The 23,137-nt window shown below is 35.5% G+C and overlaps 1 protein-coding gene across 1 annotated transcript; it reads right to left on the reverse strand.

The window, feature by feature from the left end:
- Positions 1 to 4,320: 4,320 nt before the first annotated feature.
- LOC148948343 (cytochrome c oxidase subunit 5A, mitochondrial-like) lies at positions 4,321 to 22,929 on the reverse strand. Its single transcript, XM_089093889.1, has 2 exons — positions 22,791 to 22,929; positions 4,321 to 4,553 (listed from the first exon to the last, which is right to left on the reverse strand). The coding sequence occupies exons 1-2, from the start codon at positions 22,849 to 22,851 to the stop codon at positions 4,336 to 4,338; spliced, it is 279 nt and encodes a 92-aa protein (XP_088950015.1). The 5' UTR covers positions 22,852 to 22,929; the 3' UTR covers positions 4,321 to 4,335.
- Positions 22,930 to 23,137: the final 208 nt, after the last annotated feature.

Below are 23,137 nucleotides of genomic sequence, written 5' to 3' on the forward strand. Positions count from 1 at the left end.
GGCTATTGAAGTTAATCAATGACAGTGCCAGCTATTTTCTTAGGTAAAAAATGAAAAGCTCATCCGTTTTAAATGTAATTAAATGAAATTATATGCAGACTGAAGTAGCTCCAGGAAGATGTTGAAACTTTCCTCCTAGTTCGTCACTTTTAATCCAGGCAAAATGTTAGGACACTTAGTATCAGTTATTGAGTTTAAGCTTTGATTTCCAAATGCTCACAAGAAATACCAAATTTAAGAAAGTCGCAACAATAAGTCACTTGTGGTCAAAATACTTAGACTCCTCTTTGATCCCCACTCAGGCTCAAAGGTTCTGCTATGGTCATTTCCATAGAAATCTCCAAAGAGTTTCTTTTTAAAATATCTTTGAAGCGTAGTTAGACTTTTTTGCTTTTCTTCAAAGCTTCGAAAAAAGTGTTATAGTATTCCAAATGTTACATTTGTGCATATTTTTGAAAATCATTTGTGTGGTGATCGAATTTTCTAAACCACTGTAGATACGTAATAACGTTGCAACATCTGGTACCCTGAGGTCACAAGAGTGTTAAAGACTCCTCCTTGAACCTCCCAACTTGAAAAGTTCTATTATGACCTGGCCTCTTAATGTAACTTGGGCACTGGACCAAGGGCGTCATTGTCACTCGAGCCCACCGTTAGGTGGGGATATTGATATCGATTTCGTCACGCCAATTAGTTTTAGTGTGAATCTACCTGGTACATATGAATGAATTTTTTCAAAGTAAACCCGTTTCATCAATAGGAAAAAAACCGGATTGGACGCATATGTCCCTTTCCCTTTGGTCGATAAACCCATGCAAGTGCTGGCTCAAGTGCTGTATCAAGTATAACTCACGAAAATCTTGTCAATTGTGTCAACTTTTCAACTTTTTGGCATCCCTGCTTTCAATAAAAAAATCAAGGTACTATCACTTAAATATAATAAGTCCCTATGCCCCCCTTCTGGATACCATCTTGATAGGATCCCGTCTCTGCTTTAAATAAAAAAAAAGAATTAACTTATTGGCACCCCTGCTTAAAAAAAATATCGAGGTATTATCATTTAAATATGATAGCTCAATCCCCCCCCCTCTGGATACCACCTTGATAGGATGCCGTCTCTGCTTTAAATTAAAAAAAAAGAACTTTTTGGGATCCCTGCTTTCAATAAATAAAATTTCGAGCTATTATCATTTAAATATAATACCTCCATACCCCCCCCCCCTTCTGGATACCATCTTGATAGGATACCGTCTCAGCTTTCATTAGAAAAATAATTTACTGAATAATTAACAAGGTCACTATATGGTTCAAACAAACAAGCAAAATAACGTTAAACAGCTTAGTGTTCCTTGAAAAAAAATTGAGGATATGAGTAAAGGGGTACAAAGACAACAACAAAAATGTCGAAATTATTCAGATATACCTCAAATTATTGGAAAACTGAGTGATAGATTCGCCATGGCATTCCCTAAGATCCAAAGAATCGAAATAAAAGGGAGCACACACAAAAGCCAAATAAGGCCAGTAGCCTATGAGAAGTCGCAAAATAGCCAAGGCAATGAACAAGTTCTAATGGGGGACCCTGGGTCTATCAAAATATTTCAATGGTTTCCCAGGGAATTTGATATCATTTTCTTCTGTCTCCATTTTAAATGAAAAATATAATTATCTTTTTAGCATCCCTGCTTTCAATAAAAAAAATTAGGTATTATCATTTAAAAATGATAGCCCCCTATCCCCCTCCCCTATAGGCAATAATTTACAATTTATATATGAATCATAATTTTGGGGTAACTTCCGGTTCAATCTTTAATTCCCCAACCTTGTACATAGCTTAGTCCATAGCTAAATTTTGTCTCAACCGAAGGCTGTTTTATTTTTGTGGGGGGGGGGGGGGGGATAAAAAGGTTCCAGAAAGAAGATTTTATTTTATATCAGGTGTTCAATAATTGAGTATTAAAAATTAAGAAAATCTTACCTAAAAACAGCAAAAACATAATCTGCAAACTTACAATTCAGCTTGAGAAACAATCTGTCGGCTGTAAATTTCAAAATCCAACAAAAGTCTGAAGCTGTATAGTAGTGAATGCGTTCTTTAATTCTATAAATCTTGAAAATAAAATTCTTGTCTACGAATGATGTAAGAAATAGCGATTGGGAAACTGCATTCGAAATGATTTAAACTCATTTCATAAAGACGATACTTTTTTTTTGTCAACATATGAAGAACTGTGTATATTGCAATATTTGCAATAGCATATTGCATCTGTCTGGTTTTTAAGCAACAAAAGAGACGAAAATTAATGAACAAGAGAGCAGTGAAGAATTATGGCATACAAAGTAATATTTGGCAGGCAAAGTCACTGGTGATAAATCACTAGGGGTGGCACCGTGATTTTCGGGGATTCGGGGAACCAAATTTTTTTTGGGGGTGACGCATAGATTTTTGGGGAAATACTTGAAATTTCGGGGATAGTGCAAGCTCTACTTGATTTCTAATCAGAAAAATCGAAATACTAAACCACACGAGAAGGAAAAGCTCCGACTTTGCGGTTGACGCAATAAAGAATTGTCGCAAAAAAAATTTAAAGTCGACCGAACGCCGCCGCCTCTGCCGGCGGCGGCGTGCCTGCGGCGCGCCGGCGACTTTACGACACTTTGGCGGCGTTCGACCGGACCTCTCGTCGGCGGCGTTCGGTTGATCCGCCGGCGCGGCGCCGGGGTCTACATAGAATGATTGAAAATTCCGGAAACCTACAAGTTCAAAAATCCTTTTTTTGGATATATATGTATATATATATATATATATATATATATATATATATATATATATATATATATATATATATATATATATATATATATATATATATATATATATATATATATATATAATGTTACATTTCTACTTACTTTTAATTTCTCTCAGCAGGCTCCTTTTTCCTCAATACAAATTTTCAAACTGAGAACATTCGCCTAATCACTTTGGATGGTTGGCTTTTATTTTGATTCCAATAGATTCCCCATCATCACAAATCCAAGCGTCATTATAGTTTCATTTTTATTTGGTAAGGTTTGATACACAGAAAGCTGATTTTGTCAACCTTTAGACGCCGGAAGCGAAGTGTCTGTTTATGAAAATAGGTGACTGCCTGTCTGTCTCTGAGACAGACACGCACAATTGAAAAATTGTAAACAGACAAGGAAAAATTGTCATATGTTTACGATAACTTTGTTCCCTAAATTCATGGAAAAAAAAAGTTTTGTTTACTATAAATCATGACCTTTTACAAGTTTTTACTAGATTTCGGGAAATTTACTAGATCCTCTAAATTTACTAGATTTTTTTTTACTAGATCTAGTAAAATCCTACTGACGGTGGCAACCCTGGCTCCAGTTTTATAAATTTCAAGTTTGAGTTATAAACTGCTTTTTATTTTTGTTTCCTGCTTTTCAATTTTGTTTCTTTATCGATTTTTGACTTGTGTTATGCTTATGACTTGCTTTGATTTGAACATCTTATTTTACTTAAAATGCAGATTTGGCTATTCTTTTTGGCTTGTGATAGTTGTTTATCAGTAAAGTATTATCTTATCTCATACCACCTTATGCTTTCATTTTTAGTCTTAATAAAGTTCACTTGAAATGATGACAGGAAAAATGGAGCAGTGGCATCAAGTCACAGAAATTAGGAGGGGAAGAAGGGCAAAATGTTTTTAATTAGTAGTCCAATGGAAACACAAAGAAGACCCTTTTCAATGAAAATACTGCAAAAGGTATTTTTCCAAATCCAGGACGGGGGGGGGGGAAACCTGGGTCTTAGGTGTCCCCTCCTGCTAATTGACACCACTGAAAAAGAGACTAACAAGAACTATCCTGCATTATAGCACTAAGCTAGAATATGGTCAGTTTCAGACACTTTTCAACTTACCTGAATTAAAAATACACTAGCTTTTTTTTAGAATCTGTATTTACTTGAGATAGAAGTAACTAACAAAATTTGAGGGAAGAAAATATCATATTTATTGCATGCACACCTTACATTTTTTTTTTTTTGTGATGAGAATCTGGATATTCACTTACTTATGCTGTATGTAATTAAAAGGCAATCACAAAAAGGGATATATCATATTTTATGATCCTTCTGAGAAACATTTGCAGATCTTCTTCTTCTAATTCACAGCAGGCGGGCTATTCAGTTGGTACTATTTAGCCCTCTTCTTTTTGCAGATTGTGTTGAGTTCATTACACATCTTCTAATTCTTTTTTGAAAGGTTCATACTGGTACATTTATGAATAGTTTAAAGCAAATGTAAAAAGGGAGAAAATTAGCTTTTATTCCTTCTCCTGAAAAATCTTCAAACTAAGGTGTACATTCAACAACAATAAATCATATTCCTTCACATACAAAAGTGTAACAATAGGCTGCATTACCTTTCGGATTTCCCACCCATCAATGTCCGGCCTGTTGAAGAAAGCCTCATATCTGGCATCAAATTCTTCATCAGATTCAGTCTTGTGCTTGGAGAGCTGAGTAGAAGATATTGCCAAAGCTTCAAAAAGAAAAAAGAATTTTGAAAAGGAAGAAACTTAGGAGAAATTCGCACAGAAAAGCTCATGAACACTTCAGTAACATAAATAAAATCTGAATCTCCTGGCCAGGTATTTATGCAGGATTTTTTTTTTCTGGGGGGGGGGGCAATAACAAATAAAATATTTTCTAATTTGAATAAGAAATGCCCAGAAATTCTTATTTCTGATGGGAGGCTGGACCCCTGCTACGTACATCCGTAGTCCTAGCCATCAATGCGTTTTTTTATCATGACATTGGCCTCCTCCCCCCCCCTACAATGTTCAAGAACATTCTGAAAGCATATAAGAATTACTTTTTTTCATAGGGGTGGGGGGGGGGTAGTGTTTTGACCATCTCTTTAGGAAATAGAAAAAATGGTTTCTTAGTTGCCTATCAACTGGGTTAGATCAAAGATAGTGTTCTAATTTCTTTATTGGATGGGCAGTAGACAACCCAATAAAAAACTCACACAAACATCTGATAAAAGATCAAAAGCCAAACTGGCCAACCATAACAAAACAAAGAAACGAATATAAAGATGAGCCAGTAAATGGGTTTATGGCAAACCTACACAACTGGCAGCATCAAGAGCTTATCATAAAATTATGTCACAATAATATAATCTAGTTACTTTTCTGGTTTCATGAAGGTAGCTGACAATTGTATATTATATGTTTTAGTTAGTCTATTTTAGTTTTACATATATCTTTTAGTTATATTTTCAAGTTTTAGATTCTATTTTTTTTCTCTACACTGAAGACGCCTTGTTGAATATGGACAAAATATTCGCTTGATTTTTTGTTCTCTTTGTTTTGAGACACATCTGAGTTTTTTTGTTTTTTTTTTCAGAAAGTACAAGTCAACTTAGAAGGACAATTACCATGCATGGTGTATTTAGCTCAAGACTTACAAGTTTTACTTCTGATATATTTTGTGTTTTGTATATTTTTAAGTATTCATTGTTCATTTCATATTTTGTATCTTTCATAGTTGTGAAATGTTGACCTGGTTTGTGTCTTTTGTTTTTTAATTCAATTCATGGTAGTTTATTGCTTAACTCATTAGCCATGAGGCATTAGCTAGCATTCCATATTTTATGGTGCCTTGTAGTTAACATTGCACAAAGCTACCCAAAGGCTGGGAGAAATAAGTTTGGATATGATATTGTTATTGTGATTTTTACTGGATACACAGCAGAGCAAAAGAAAGCAATATAATTGTTTATTGCACTTATTAATTTTCTTGTGAAGTGTTTATGATTGAGTGATAAACTGGTTTTGACTAGCCCTTCTCTTACAGTATATCACCTTATTTACATATGACTATTCTCTTTTAATGACCAGCTTATGTTTAACAAAAAATGCCAAGTTTGTCCTGTGGCCAAAAGGCCATCTGACTTAACAAAGCATATCAGAAAGCATAACATGTAATAAAGTAGAAGTAATTATAATCGTTTAATGTTGAAATATTACCTGAAATAAAATGAAATTCTGTGTGTGGTTAAAGACTGTAGGCTATCTTTAACTACATACATAATTTTATTTCAGGTAATATTCCAACATTTAAAAGTTATAACTACCTCTACTTTAATACACTTTATTGTTCTGATACACTTTGTTAAGTCAGACAGCCTTTTAGCCCTGAAACACACTTGGTATTTTTTAACATTAGTTTTACTGAGTGCTTCCTAGAGGTGTATAGGATAGTATTGCAACATAAATATTAGATTGTAAAAAAAAAAAAAAAAAAAAAAAAAAAACACATCATCCCCTGAGAGTGGTTTTGTTGTATCTGCAACTTTTTCGGGAAGTGGAGTTAGGACTGCCATCTAACGTGAAATTCTTTGCTCTATCCGATTCCATCGACCATTTTGTTGTAGCTCAGCTAGAAGTGCCCCAATTTTAGATTTCTTGTTTATTGTATCTCACACTTTGCTGTTTTGTTAAGAGCGGTTTTGAGGTACCTCATATGGGAAAATTTCATGGGCATTTTTGCTGCAACTCCGTCAACATATACTTTTGGAGAAGAAAAGATTTGGTTAAAGTTTCACAATGAGACCCAAACGGACATTGTTTACATCCGCACAAGCTGCACAATATTTGCAGGAATCCAGGTAGGCCTACCTCATTTTTGTGGAATTGACTTATATTTTGTTCCAAGAGTATATCAAAATTTGATATACTCTTGGAACAAAATATTAAATAGGCTACAAATCAGGTAGCCTATTTAATAGGCTACCTGATTTGTTATGATTTTTGGTGCATATCAGTGGTCAGAATAAGCCTTGGCTATGGTCATATTTTGGTAGTGATTCCTTGTAATCCAGCAGCCTGTCTGTTAAGCAATTTACAGCTCCGGATCTTCCTGTAGCTTCAGCTACCAAGCTTGGACACGCCCTTAAAGATCTAAGTGATCTGACCCACACACAACATACAGGAGCTTGACAACCATCTAACTACAGAAATGATCTTTGAGTGCTTCTCCTTTACCGCGTGTCGCAATTACAATATTATGAAGATCCCCCCCTCCCCTAGACGGACTATAAACTCCACTTTTAATACTGTTTTAGGGATTTTATGAGATAGAATCTGTAAGCTTTGAAAAAGATCAAAAGATGTGTTTAAAAAGTACCAAAAAATTTCTGTACACACCCTCCCTCTTTGTCGAGATTTCCCCCCTAGATTGGAAGGCTGGATCCGCCCAGGATCTGCCCCTGTGTAGCATTATTTGAAAAAAACAACATTTTCTAAAGAGTTAAAGAGGCTGAGTCACAAGTTCGAATCTTAAAACGTACCAGGATTAGGAGGTACAGGAGGTACAAAATTCACTCTGATGGAGATAATTTCGGAGACCACACTGCCTTTCCATGACAATAAATAAAAGTTCAAATAGGGATAAAATCCTTTTAATAGACAGTGTTTTTTATAACAGTGATAGAAATTCACAAAAATACCAGATATTTCGGTCACATATACAGTGACCGTCATCAGTGGTAAAACTCCACTGATGACGGTCACTGTATATGTGACCGAAATATCTGGTATTTTTGTGAATTTCTATCACTGTTATAAAAAACACTGTCTATTAAAAGGATTTTATCCCTATTTGAACTTTTATTTATCGTCACTCTGATGGGGAATCGAACCCGGGTCTTCTGCTTGACAGACAGGAATAGTGACCACTGTACCATCAGAGACTCTTGTTAAATTATTTTTAGTCTCTGCAATCTATTTTCGACGCGAGCAAATACAAAGTAAGATTTTCGTTTTTCAACAAAAAAAACTTCTGGGAAAGAGCTGGAATTTTTGGAAGCTTGCAGTCGGTCTTGTCAGGTTAAGAGGACTATTGTGATCTAATTTAATAATGAAATACTATGCTTTTAGGAATTTCAAAAATTAACATGGGCTCTTATAGGAAAACGAGGTTTTTCGTAAATGTAAATTCGGGGGATAATTTTTTCGGTCTGAAAATATCAAAAGGCCCTAACAGGTCGAATTCCACTTCGAATGAGTCAACAGCAACAGCAACCTTATAAGAAAATTAAAATATATTTTCTTGTGAATTATTATCGCTTCTAATCAGCAGTTGTACCAAACCAATCCTGCTCAACTCATCCTCAGGGCTATACTGTGGTGTTTCTACTCCCCATAGTATAGTGCCGACGGTTTGATATCATTCTATTTTCCCTTCTTGTTTTAGTTTTTTTTTTTTTAAAGCTTTTTCCAATAGGCAATGTTTAGAAGTTCTCCAAAAAAAAAAGTCCCACCAGATCCCAAATCAAATTCCAGTGAAAGTGCCATAGTGAAAGATACACATCTTGGCTGGTCAAGCACACTATCTCAAAGTTCAAATGATATCTCCAATTTGGAGAATAGGACAATGATAAGTTTAGGGGTTAATATAAACATAAATGATGATAATGGGATTCAAGAGCTCCTCTCTAGAAGCTCTAAAAACAGAAAACAATTGTTCCAGATTAGAAGTACTTCCCCTCTCTTTGCTCAAGATCATCCCTCCAAAAACTTAAGAAGTTAACTCAAATTACTCTTAATACACCCTTTGAAATTAAAATGATATCTTCAATAAGAGTTGCAATTTTTAAATTGCTAAAATCAATGTTCTCTCTTAATATTAACCGTGATGGATCTCTGCTAATAGCTGTAGAAGATCAGAAATCAGCAGATACAATAATTAACCTAAAATCCCTTCTGAATACCCCAATTATTGCACCTAATTGGAACCCAAAACAAGCACCAACAAAAATGGTAGTTTATAATGTTTCCCCTGAGATATCCACTTAGGATGTAAAAGAAGGCCTATAAAATAGAGCTGGAATCACAATCCCACTTGAGGACATTACCCAACTTGACACACCTAACCCTGATCGCCTAAAAACTAGCAGATCCTTCTTATTCACACTGAAGGAAAAAATTAATATCCCAGAAAAATTATTCCTATTTGGGCAAATCAAACCACACAAGGAATAAAAACCTAAGCCTATCCAGTGTCAGAAATGTCACAAACTGGGACACACGACAAACAAATGCAATGAAATTCTCCAAGAGTGTAGTAATTGTAAAGCTTTCCATCCTAAAGAGCTGACAAGTTGCAACAACACTCAGCCTACATGCATCAATTGCAAAGGCCCACATGAACCTACAAATAAATCATTATGCCCTGCATACAAAAAAAGAGTCATAATACTCCAAATGGCCTCAGAGATAGTCATTCAATACCCCTGTTCAGAAATGGAAGAAAATACTCTCAAACAATAGAAATTCACTCCTTCGATGAAGTCAAATGAAACCACCACGTACAACACCCCCACGGTTTCCCATAGCCCCTGTAAAGTACCATCTTCTAAGCCCCCTAGCTCAAATCCCTATCAGAAGGAATCACCAAGCCCACAAGCCTCCTTGTCCAGTGAGATGAGGGCAGCCTGGCCCCCCCTCCCAAGAAGAAACAAACCAGAAACACTACCAGGAATCAATCCCCTAGCCGACTAACAGGATGCACAACCCAAAATGCAATCCCCAAATATATACTTATTCATTCTAAACTCTAATGCAGTTCAGGCCTTGAACATGCAGCAAATACAGAAAACAAAAATTATTGCAGAAATGGCAAAAATCTACATCCCAGATAATATGATCATTCAAGCAAAAAAAAGATCTTGCTTGACTATTTACGAAGCTGAAAAATGATACATAGTCAAATGTAAAATAATTCAACAGCACAACGCATATCAATACTCCAGTGGAATTTTAGATCACTCAAAAAGAATAAGCTAAATGAACTAATATCATTTATGAACAATAATTCCATTAATATTGCTTGCCTCCAGGAAACTCATTTAACCCAAAATCAACGAATTAAGTCTCTGGGATATACTATCCTCAGAAAGGATAGATCTTCAGAGAGAAAAGGAGGTGGGGTAGCTTTATTAGTTAAAAATAATATAAAATTTTGTGGTGCATCAATTTTCCAGATTTTGCAAATGATGTTGATGTAATTGGTATCAGTGTTTGGCTGAATAATTTAAAAACCTACATAATAAGCTTTTATAACCATAATGGCCAAACTACAGATGCCAAGGATTTCTTTAATTATATAAATAATTCTAATATGTTAAAAAATATAATTATTTGTGGAGATTTCAATGCCCACAGCCTTTTGTGGGGGAATAAACCAGCAAATAAAGCTGGTAAATTCATTGAGCATATGACTTCAAATAATAATGAATTAGCAGTTGCTACCCCTCCAAACCTGAATACATATTTCAACCCCAAAAGTGGCAGATTCTCCACAATTGACCTACAAATTGTGTCATAAATTTTTTGAATAAAATTCACATAAATAAAATTGATAGTCTATGTACTGACCACTTTGCTATAGTTTTCTCCATAAACGAACCTGCTGAAACTTTACCTCATACCTCAAAGTATATGAACACTGACGCAAATTGGTCTATCTTCTAATACAAACTAAATGACGAAATTAAAAGTTTCGATCAAATTTCGTGCCTCGCATGCACAACAGTGGAGATAAATGCTGAAGCCGTGACATCTTTACTAATAAATACAGCTAGTCATGCTATCCCCAGGACAACACCTAAGAAAACATTCCCTAAACAAATTCCTAAAGCATGGTGGACAAATGAGTGCATAAATAAATGGAGGATAAAAAAGGCAGCTAGGACAGAATTCATAACAAAACCTTCACCAACTACATATTTAAAAAAATTACAAGCAGAATCTAATCTAAAAAGGACTATAATAGATGCTAAATATAAATACTGGAATAATTTTGCAAATAATCTCTCCAGAGAAACACATGAGCCAATTATACATAAATTCATAAGCCACATCTGTGTGAAAAAGACGTCCCCCAACCCACTCCTGTATGGGCTTGTACATAATAATACCCATTATGACAATGATAATGAAAAACCTAACATATTTGCAACTCTTTTTGTTAATAAGCTAACATTAAATAATCAAAGCAAACTGTCCACAATTCCTATGAATCCAAGTTTCCAACCAATGCCAGGATCCGAGTACATAACTAATCCATTTTCAATCGGGGAATTGAATAATGCTATACATCATATTAGGACCAAAACTAGCGGCAGCTATGACAATATACACCCTACATGGATAAAGAATCTTACACCTTCATACAAACAAGAACTGCTAAATTGTTATAATCACGCTTGGGCATCTTCTAGGTTCCCCAATATATGGAAATGTTCGTCCCTCCTACCAATCCTAAAGAAAAATAAACCAAAAGATAACCCTGAGTCTTATAGGCCCATAATGATTACTCCTGTGATTGGGTAAATAATGGAGAAAATAATCTATCACAGACTCCTCTGGTTTGTTGAAAAAAATAATATGATCCCTCACACTCAAACTGGATTCAGGAAACACCACTCCTCAACAGATGCTTTCATTTTGCTAACAAATGCAATAAATGAATCTTTCTCAAAAACTAATGTCCTAGTTGCAGCTTTCCTAGATTTTGAAGGGGCATATGACAATGTGAACCACCAAATCCGTTTAAACAAACTTGTGCAAACCGTGGAGTACCCCCTAAGCTAGTATCTTTTATTAAATCCTTCATAGAAATGCGAAGCTTCATTGTTTGTGTTGGTTCAGCCTCTTCACCCCAAAAGACAACAACAAAAGGCCTACCTCAGGGAGCAGTCCTCAGTTGCCTCCTATTTGCCATATATCTCTGGGACATGAACCTACCCCACACGAATCTACAATATGCTGATGATCTGGTGCTATGGTCATCTGGTAACACCTTTCAGATAGCACAGTCAAATCTGCAAAAGTCACTTTTCCAGTTTGAAAAATTCTCTCAACATTCAGATTTACCCATTGCACCCACCAAGTCAAAAATAATCCAATTTCACCGGGAGCGAAACCATGTTAATGCAAAACTAACTCTAAATAAAACAACTATTCCAGAAGATAATAATATTACTTACCTAGGTCTAGTGCTTGACAAAAAATCTTATTTCCACCTCCACATTTCAACCACAATAAAAAAATGCTGTAGAAAAACAAAAATGCTGAAAAGACTTCTTTCCACACCCTAGGGCTGTAAGAAGAAAACCTTACTCCAGTCTTATAAATCACATTTAAGACCCCATATTGACTATGGGCTCTTCTTCTATGGTGCATGTGCAAAGACCCAGATGCAAAAAATTGAAACAACACAAAATGATATAATACGTCTCATATTTGGTCTTAGGAAACCCACAAGCACCAAGTTTCTGCTTATGGAGAGTGGATTGACAACAATATGGGAGATACGTAGCTTTCTCTTGACAAAACATCTTACAAAAATTGAATCAAATAGCTCACACACACTACATAATTGGTTAAGAAATCCAGCCATGTATAGAGGCATTGCAGATGAGTATGCCAATATTCAGAAGAAGTTCCCTATACCAGCAAAGTCTATTGCACCCACTTTCCCCCAATCCCCCCATGGAATTGGTCAAGTCCCATAATAAATAATGACTTCTCAAAGTGGAATAAAGATTTAACCCCCATTGCTTTTGTCCAAAAAAAATTTTGCAGAACTTAATACAATTACCTATAAAAATCATTTCCAAGTATTTGTTGATGGGTCAAAAATGAATGAGAAGGTTGCAAGTGGTGTTTTCCTTCCTCACCTGAAAATTGCAATGGGGGAGAGATTATATAATATTTTATCTATAATGTCTGCTGAGTTAAATGCTATAATCATGGCATTAGAACACCTTAAGGAAAATCAACCTCCGATTGCAAATTCAAATAATATTATCATATATTCAGACTCTCTATCAAGCCTTGAGTTGCTGGCCTCAGCTCCTCAGTATAAGTTGGACATTGACACTCATCATTGTCTTACTATTATAGATAATCATGCTTCAAGTGGAACAAAAACTTATTTTCAGTACATTCCTAGCCACTCTCGCATAGGTGGTAATCATCATGTTGATGAAATTGAAAAAACTGCTATAAATATTGACCAGCCAAGTGGGAGACCAATCCCAATTAGAGATATTTACCGATGGAGGCTATCATATATTAATTTTAATAAGATTAATCCTACCCTTTCCCTCTTTCCCAATAAGTATCTTTCTAAAATTTATCATAGAATTCGTTCTGGAACAAATTGTCTAAATTTCCTTGCATTCTCATATAAGTTTTCTAATTCAAGTGGTTCAATTCCCCTGTCCCCTCTTTGCAGGCATTGTAATATGAAAAATGAAACGATTGACCATTGCCTATTTGAATGTAATATGCTGACGTCTGCACAACATACCTTGCTTTGTAAACTGTTAAAATGCTTCAAACACCACAAAATCTCACTATCAGCCAAGAGCCTAGCCAACTATACCTGCACACAGAGCACAGAAATCGATATCTATCACCTTACATTTGAACTCCTTGAGTCAAAAGATCTACTGAAAGATATCTGAGAATATCTAATAAATAAGAGATGACCAAGCCAGTAGCTCTGTAGCCCACAGAGTGAAGCAAAAAGAAAAGGGCTAAATAGTACTAACTGAATAGCCCACCTGCTGTGAATTAGAAGAAGAAGAGTCCTCATTCACCCGGATCCGTTGCCAACTGTGGCCTGTAGGTGCGTCAGATAAAAAAAATAGCTTGATGAACATTAAGTGGTTATATTTGGTTTTGGAAAACAGGGAAGGAGTGATTGGATTGAGCTGAAATTTTGAGTATAAGCTCCCAGGCCCTAGGAAAGCTTATCCTCTAAATTTCAGCTCAATCGGACAACGTTAAAGGGGGGCTGTGGTGGGAGGGTTAAAACTTCCGGCCCCCTTTCTCCCATGAAGATAAAGTCAGAGGGGGATGAAATTTTGCATGTTTCTTAGTTTGAGCTTAAGTTACAAAATACGATCACCGCCGTCTCTCTGCGACCGCTAGGACCGGAAATTGCTTAACATTGTGGTGGGTTGCCTCTTTAAAGAGGCACAAGTGTGCCTCCTTCAACTTTTCTGACTGGTGTACTCAAGACTTAAGCTATAGTTTTTTGTTTGTTTTTTTCTAGCAAGGAAGATCTATCTTCTGATTCAGGAAAAGGCAGTGATCCTCTCTATCGACCTGAACTAGATGCAAGCAGCCTTTCAGAACTAAATTTCTGAGAATCTGATCAGGAAGTAGCTGAGGCTCTTCTAAGAAAATGTGGATTATGATCTCTTTTCAGAGGTTAATGTCAGTGTTGGCTGTGGTTCTAGTTCAAGTGCCATAACAGGTTCAGTGGCAGCAGAAAATCAGGAACACCTCAAGATTCCCAATAATGCTGAACCTGTACAAGAAACAACCAAGCCAGATCTAAATAGTCATAGCAATACAGTGGATCATCCTAATTCATGTAAAAAGACCAGAAAACGAACTTCAGATAGGAAGAACTGGGTTAAGACAAAGATCAAGGCAGCAGTAAACTCTGGTACTGTATATATGAATCCTAACAACCAGAAAACTCATGGGAAAGTGAAGGATGTTGTTTGTAATAAGGATTGTCATTATAATTGCAGTCAGGCTATTGCCTCTGAAGAGAGACAAAAGATTTTTGATGATTTCTGGAGACTAAGTAGGGATATGAAGAAAATGTTTTACTTGAAAACAACTAAGACCATTCCAACCAAGACTAAAACCAAGAAGAAAGCAGAGACGCACAGGAGTTGCACACTGTGATATTATTTTATTGTTAACACAAAAACAGTCCAGATTTGCAAGACATTTTATTTGGCTACTCTTGATATTTCAGAGAGAAGAGTTTACTACGCACATTCAAATTTTGCTACAACAGGAGTGCCAAATCCAAAGGCAGTACAGGTACCTCGAAACAAAACTAGTAACGAGGACATTGAATTAGTGAAAAAGCATATTGAATCTTTCCCATGCGCTGAATCCCATTATACTCAAGCCAAGTCTACCAGAAAATTCTTGGAGGCAAATCTAAACATTTGCAAAATGTATGAACTGTATCAGGAATACTGCAGAGAACTAGCAAGAAATGATGTTAGTGAGTTCAAGTATTGTGAGATCTTCAACATGCAGTTTAATTTGTCATTTCATATTCATGACAAGCATGTCATGCTTGGTACAACAAATGTTGACAGCAGTAATGCAGCCATCTATTATCACTACAATAAACAGAAGGCAAAATAAACAACTGTTTAATTTGATATCTATCCCAAGATAAAAGCAGAACAAAATGGAAGGGGACACACTTTTTTTTATTACTGATGAATCAGTGTGTTTACAGGAGTTATATCATAAAAAAAAAAACTAAATTGAAAGTCATAAATGATTCTTTTTTCCTGGGAAGAGAGAGGGAAAAAATGTCAGATAATTTGATTAAGGAGGGCCCAGAAATTCAAACAAGCTTGAAATGTCAGTGCATTGGGCCAAAATTAGCCCTTGCCTTCAACTCTAAGCAAACCAAAGCCTATTCATCATAAATAAATAAAATGAGTGTTAATCCAATGTATGTGCCTTAAACAAAATAGTATTTTAATAAAACTTGAATTTGTATATGTTAAGAAAATTTCTACTTATTGTTCTCCAAATTAAAGGAGGGGTATTGTCTTTTTAAGCCTAGGATAATCAAAATCTTTAAAAAAATTTCCTTTATAAGCTGAAAAAATTATAGACAAAAAGAAAATGGTCTTTTAGCTACAGGGAAACTCTAATACAGCAACTTTACCCTATATTTCCTAGGGAGTGCTGTATCTCCTTTTACCACTTTTAGTGACTGGGTTTTTATTTTACAGTAACTTTACAACAGTACTTTAGAGTGTGTCATTCTTTTGCATTATGTTCAGTCTCATGCTTAGACAACTGAGTAAAAGATATTGCAACACCTTCAATATAACAAGGATTAAGAAAAGGACTGCTATATATGTTTCTCTAAAAAACATTCCATCTCAACTTCAATTTTTTTAGTCTCAAGAGTCTTGAGCTTTTTCTGCAGCAACTTCCAGTTAATTTTAACAGCCTTTACCTCAGTTTTTACCCAAGAGATAGAACAGCATATTTTTTTCTGATCCACACTCATTATCAAAGAACATTCTGAACACTCTGAATAAACATAAACAGCAAAGTTTTAAAGTGAAATGAACAATAATAATAGTATACAATATATGGCAAAGATTAAATGCATTTCTCTTTTATTTATCTTATCATTTTCAGCCCTTCAAGGGCTAAAAACAGTTCATAATAATTAAAAGTTTCAAAACATGTTTCTAAAAAGTAAACTGTCTATTGAGAAACAATTACCATTTGTAGCTTATTCAGGAATGGTGATTATTACTACTCTTAGTTTTAACAGTAAGATGTTATTTTGAAGACATTTTTAAAGAAATAAAAACTCCTCAAAAACAGTGTCAGTTTGCAATGTCATTTTTAAGAGATTTCAGGCTGCTTTTGAAAATCCCTGCAAATTTGTTTTCAAAAAATATTTTAGGGTAAATATTTTGTTGTTCATATTATTGACTTACAAATAAAGTGAACATACCACTTGATGCCTTTTTCTATGCTCTTTTTAATTAATATAATCACTTTTGCCACAAACGAATTTCATCCCTGCCTCTATATACCAATTCAAGGTATATATTTGCACACTAGGGGGGGGAGGGGTAAAGTTTAAACTTACCTCTTATTTACATCAGAAATAAACTTTACACCAGCCCAAGCTAATGTGCAAATATACATCCTGAATTGATATATACAGGGGTGGGGGTAAAAATTCATTTGTGGCAAGTGATTGTTATATTTAGAAAGAGCATAAAAAGACATTAAGTAGTACATTTATTTGTAAGTCATTTATAATATGAACAGCAAAATATTTACCCTTTTTAATAGGCTATTAAGACTAAGTAAAATAATAATTACTATTCCTGAATCAACTACAAAGGGCATTTTTTCTCACTGGACAGTTTTTATAGAAACATATTTTAAAAAATTAAGCATATTAGTAGACTGTTTGGTATAAATTTAGGACCAGTCCCCATCACAAGGAGACATGTTAAAAAAAAAATTCTTACTTCTTAATATGCAAAATCATCCTAGTTATCATATTTTCTTCTGGGAGCACCTTCATCCTCCCTATTTTCTTTGTTTTTCCAGTTTTTCAATATTTTGTTTTTTCTCTAAGTCTTGAAAATTGCTTATAAAACAAACACCCAAGAGCCATCTAGCTAATCTAACCTAACCAAGCCTACATTTATTAATATTAGCCTATTTGTGTCTTTTTGGTAGATGGCAGTAATGCTGTTTAACATTCACTGTATAGAATATTTTAAAATGGTTAAATGCAATCAAATATGTTTAGTTTTCACGAATATGTTTATTTGTTAAAAAAGAAATTGTACAACAGTGAAGATAAAGGTGCTCCTGCAGGAAAATATGTTAACAATGATTATTTTGCATATTAAGAAGTAAGAATTGTTTTCTTAACATGTCTCCTTATGATGGGGACTGGTCCTAAATTTATATGGACTGTTTCACCTTTTAGGGCCCCATTAAGGGCTCAAAAATGTAATTTCCCTCAGAAGAGATTATTGAATTACAAAAGAGCATTAGAAAGGCATCAGATGATGTATTTACTTCTATCCTAGCTAATTGTAAAATTCTCATTCACTTAGCCCATGCCTACTTTTCAAGATAGTAAGATGACTTTCAACCAAAATTTTACCAAAAAGACATTGATCAGTGTGTTCACTTTATCCCTAAATTAGTAATGAAATTGGCAAAATTTTACTTTAGCTACTTTTGGCTATCTTGGAAAGGGGTTAGGTTAGGAAAATGAAACTTCCAGGAATGGGTCTACAGGGTAAAATATGTCATGTGGAGGTATTTTGAAGTACCTACCTCTACTCATTCCCCCTCTAGAGGGTTCTGACCTTTGAGGACCTTTAAAAATCTTTGTGTTATAAAAGTGAAATATTGCAAAATAGATCTTCTGCTTAAATGAAGTACAATAAAATTGTTTTAAGCTCCACAACTTTGCTCAATCCCAATTTATATGGTTTTAAAGATATGCAAATACATTTCCTAAATTTTGAAAGAAAAAATACACTGATAGGGCTTAAAATTCTACTCTAATAACTGGAATTGCATTTTCAGAACTATAGCTATAGAAAAAGAAACTGATAACTAAAAATTAAGATAAAATGTTATTTTGTCAAAATTTCAATAGGTATTGACCTGTCATGTAGGCAAATTGGTAAATTTTTACCAAATCATTTTATTGACTTACAAATAAAGTGAATATACCACTTGATGTCTTTTTTATGCTCTTTCCAAATATAATAATCATTTTTGTCAAAAATGAATTTTACCCCCACCCCAGGGTTTGGAGGAACGTGCGGAACGTGCAAGATTCAACAGCTCTTTTGTAATAACAAACCGTTCTGGTTTTCCTCCATAAAGCTTCAACGTGTCATATACCAAGAGTCTTGCATCCAGAACGCGTTCAGACATCAAGGCCTGGTCTTCACCAAGAATCCTATCAGAACACGAGAACCCACGCTAAACATCTACTCTGCCATGCGCCAACGTCAGCACCGCTTTGATAAGCTTGGTAAGTTCCGGGTACTTGCTGTGCCCGCACTCATTCAACAGTCCAAAATAATGGCTCCAAAAATGATTGATCCAAGTAATGTCCTCACAGGGTCCAGTTTCCTTTCGCAAAAGCAGTCACTCAGCCTGGGCGATGTCTGAGCTTACTCCAATCGCAATCTTGCATGCCACAGCTGCTATGTCTGCAATGCTTCTTGAATACTTCATGTTGATTGGACTCAAACAGCGTTAGCCTCAAGAAAATCCTTTTCCAGAGGACATTTGTTCAAAATATGGCAAATACCCACAATAAAATGTTTCGCACATTGACATAGAAAATGTCCTTGTCTTTCAGTGTTGCTTTCTCACCAAAAGCTTGTTCCACATTTTCTGAAACTATGGGCTTTTCTGCAAATTTTTCAGCAAGGTTCAACATTTCTGGTGAGAAATTTTCAGTCTTGGTCACAAAATCTAAAGTAAAGACCCCTCCGCAAAGCGTCAGAACTAGTCTTTTGATCTCTGAGTGCAGAACATGAATGAGAGGCTCTTCTTTCTGGAACAGTTGGATGAAACTCATGAACAGTTCTGCTGAGGCTTGAACAAACTCAAGTTGAGCCTTCATCATCGCGCTTTTGATATAAGCCACAATCTTCAGAAATTTGGGAGTGGACAGAAGATTCTTCAGTTTTTTCTCTCTCGGCACAAAGTTCAGGAAGTACTCTAAGATTGCCGGCCACTGGTGCATGATTCTAGCGCGGGCATGTCTGATTGTCAGCCAGCGGCTTGGGAAATGCTTCATGAAAGCATTCTCTGGCACTCCCACTTTCTTTTGGCACTTCCGATAGTCTTCACAACATGCTGGCCAACCATCAAAAAATGAATGCACAAGAATAACAAAGTCGGAACTTTCTTCTCCCAACACCTGAAGACCTGCCAAGAAAGCGTTAGGGATTATATGGATGTTGCAAGTACCAATGTTCAACATTCCCTTTCCTGTCACTTTCTTTTTTTTGGCATTGAACTTGTTCCAAAGGCTTTTGTTGACTTTTGGTCTGTCACTTCCAAGTGTAATCAGTTTTTCAAGTGGCAGCTGATTCTGCTCAATGGCTGACATAATCTTCCTATACAGGTCATCACTTGTTGCGTGGCCCATGAAACTTGTGCATAAATGTGTGCTCTGGATTTCGTTTCTGTATAAGGACCAATATTGAACACGTATCTGTAGCTCTTTCATACCAGCATTGTGGGTTGTCTTGTCATATTCTAGTACAAAATATGACTGAATGTCCTTCAAAAGCATTTGCTTACAGTAAGGATACAGCGCATTGGTGATCAGATACATGTGTTTCTTTGCACTTAGGGACATTCCGTCAGGGATCTTACCGGGGAACATCACATGGAAAGTTGTGACAATATGGTCTGAAGAGTTAGTAGACATGGAACTCTGTACTGTCTGAAGTGCCCATATTAACTCAGCTTTATAAGCAGTATCACACTCACAAAACATGTTTGTACCAACTAATGGTTTATCCTTGGTGGTTTCATCAACTCGAGATTGTCCGGTCAGGTGAAGCTGTAGTGGATGTGGTTGAGCAGTAACTGTGGCTCTGTGTTCTGCAGATCGTACATGTTGGTTTAGCTGAGCAACCCCAGCTGTGCAACCAAGATTTTTCAAGCATAGTTTGCAAAAGAACGAGTAATGGTTGTTCCCAGTTTTACACCATTCGCCAATCTTTCTACCTCTGCAATTTGTCTTAGCAAGCCATGAACTATTGAACTTGGTAGGCCCCATACTTAATTACCAAGCATCACCTGCAAAATAGCATCCCGCGATTATAAGGCCATAAAAAGAAAAAAGTGGATATGTCCAAAACTGGGCCGTATTTGCATCAGCCTTTTATAGCATTCAGCCAGGAAACGCATAAGTTGCAAGAACTCACAGTCTCATTAAGCAGAGACTGCTAACCTATATACTGATCTTCACTCATTTCAGACAGGCCCAACATGACGAAAACCAAAGCATAGGTTACTAAGTCAATACAACAGCATAGCCCAGGCAAAAGCAGCTTACTAATCCCAACACAAAGCATTAGTTAAGTTCAAACTGCTCAACAGTTGTAATTAGTTATCGATCTACACCAAAAGACAGCACAGTCTACAAACAGAGTCACAAGCAAAGAAAAGCACATCTTGGCTTACTTAATGAGCAGTGAAAATTGCAAATCACAAGCAATGTTTCTTGGTGCTCTTCAGCCAAAAATATAGGAATAATAGGATTTTGGCCAAAATATAGGCATTTTACAGGAGTGCATTAAAATATAGGAATTTATTGGAATTTATAGGTGAGTCTGAACCCTGCCACCCCTATAGGCCTATACCAATTCAGAATATATATTTGCACATTAGGGGGAGGGGGGGGGTAAAGTTTAAATTCACCACCCATTTTTATCAGAAATAAAATTTGCCCCCCCCCCTAATGTGCAAAATATATACCCTGAATTGGTATACAGGCCTATAAGGATGGGGGTTAAATTTATTCCCAACAAAAATGATTATTGTATTTGGGAAGAGCATAAAAAAAGGCATCAAGTGGTATGTTCACTTTATTTGTAAGTCAATAATATGATTGGTAAAAATTTACCAACAAATTTCAGGACCCTCTAGAGAGAGAAGGAGTAGAGGTAGGTACTTCAAAATACCTTCTTGGGACATACTTTAGCCTGTAGATCCATCCCTGAAAGTTTCATTTTCCTAACCTAACCCCTTTCCAAGATAGCAAAAAGTAGCTAAAGTAGAATTTTACCAAAGAATTATGTTTATGTTTACCATTGCCTCAAATGGTAGGCTGTTTGGTAAATATATACCAAATCATATTATTGAGTTAGGAATAAAGTGAATACACCATTCAATGCCTTTTTTTATGCTGATTACAAATATAATAATAATTTATTTTGGAAATTAATTTTAGCCCCCCCCCTATATATGCCAATTCAGGGTATATATTTCCACATTGGGGGGGGGGGTAAAGTTTAAAATTACCTCCCATTTACATCAGAAACAAAATTTGCCCCCCCCCTAATGTAGAAATATATAGGCTACCCTGAATTGGCATATATAGAGGGGGGGGGGGGACTGAAATTCATTTCCAATAGAAATGATTATTATATTTGTAATCAGCATAAAAAAGGCATCAAATGGTGTATTCACTTTATTCCCAACTCAATAATATGATTTGGTATATATTTACCCACTGTTTATCTTTTATAGCCTACCTAGCCATTAAATCAACAAAACAAACCTTAATTTCAGGGTATATATTTCTACATTAGGGGGGGGGGGTAAAGTTTAAAATTACCTCCCATTTAAATCAGAAACAAAATTTGCCCCCCCCCCCTAATGTAGAAATATATAGGCTACCCTGAATTGGCATATATAGAGGGGGGGGGCTGAAATTCATTTCCAATAGAAATGATTAGGCTATTATATTTGTAATCAGCATAAAAAAGGCATCAAATGGTATATTCACTTTATTCCTAACTCAATAATATGATTTGGTATATATTTACCCGCTGTTTATCTTTAATAGCCTACCTAGCCATTAAATCAACAAAACTAACCTTAATTTCAGGGTATATATTTCTACATTAGGGGGGGGGAAGTTTAAAATTACCTCCCATTTACATCAGAAACAAAATTTGCCCCCCCCCCTTAATGTAGAAATATATAGACTACCCTGAATTGGCATATATAGAGGGGGGGGGGCGGAAATTCATTTCCAATAGAAATGATTATTATATTTGTAATCAGCATAAAAAAGGCATCAAACGGTGTATTCAGTTTATTCCCAACTCAATAATATGATTTGGTATATATTTACCTGCTGTTTATCTTTTATAGCCTACCTAGCCATTAAATCAACAAAACAAACCTTAATTTCAGCAGGCAATAGCCTATTAAACCAAGATTATCAAAATCTTAAGTTAATTTAAACGACTGAGAGAAAACAGTGTCAAAAAGCTGAGAACCATGTAGGCTAACCAAAGCTTACCTAAATCATAGGCAAAATAAACTAGAGCAGGTCGCACTTGCAAAACACCTTTATAAACTTACATTGCATTTGAAATTACCTCTTTTACTTATAGCTTCTGTTCCAGCCCTTGCAATTGCAAAAACAGTATTCCTTAGCATTCTAGATTTTTGGCTAACGAATTTTTAAAGAAAATCGAAAAAAAATTTCTTGTGCCACAGTGTTGCGGAAAAGTGAAAAGCAACTTATCAGCGTTGCCAAGGTTGGCAATAAAATGCATAAAAAATTTACTGCAAAAGATTAATTTGTACCACCTGAACAGCAGGTTAAAAATGTGCCGCAACAAAAAGAGAATTTTTGATATCCAAGTGAGACAGGAGCAAGCAAAATTTCCAAATGTAAAAAAAATTTCCAAATGTACATCATTGTACACCAGGACCTTACATA

This window comes from Artemia sp. Qi Xiang Cuo, chromosome 9, assembly GCF_049724085.1.
Source record: "Artemia sp. Qi Xiang Cuo chromosome 9, ASM4972408v1, whole genome shotgun sequence".
NCBI lineage: Eukaryota > Metazoa > Arthropoda > Branchiopoda > Anostraca > Artemiidae > Artemia > Artemia sp. Qi Xiang Cuo.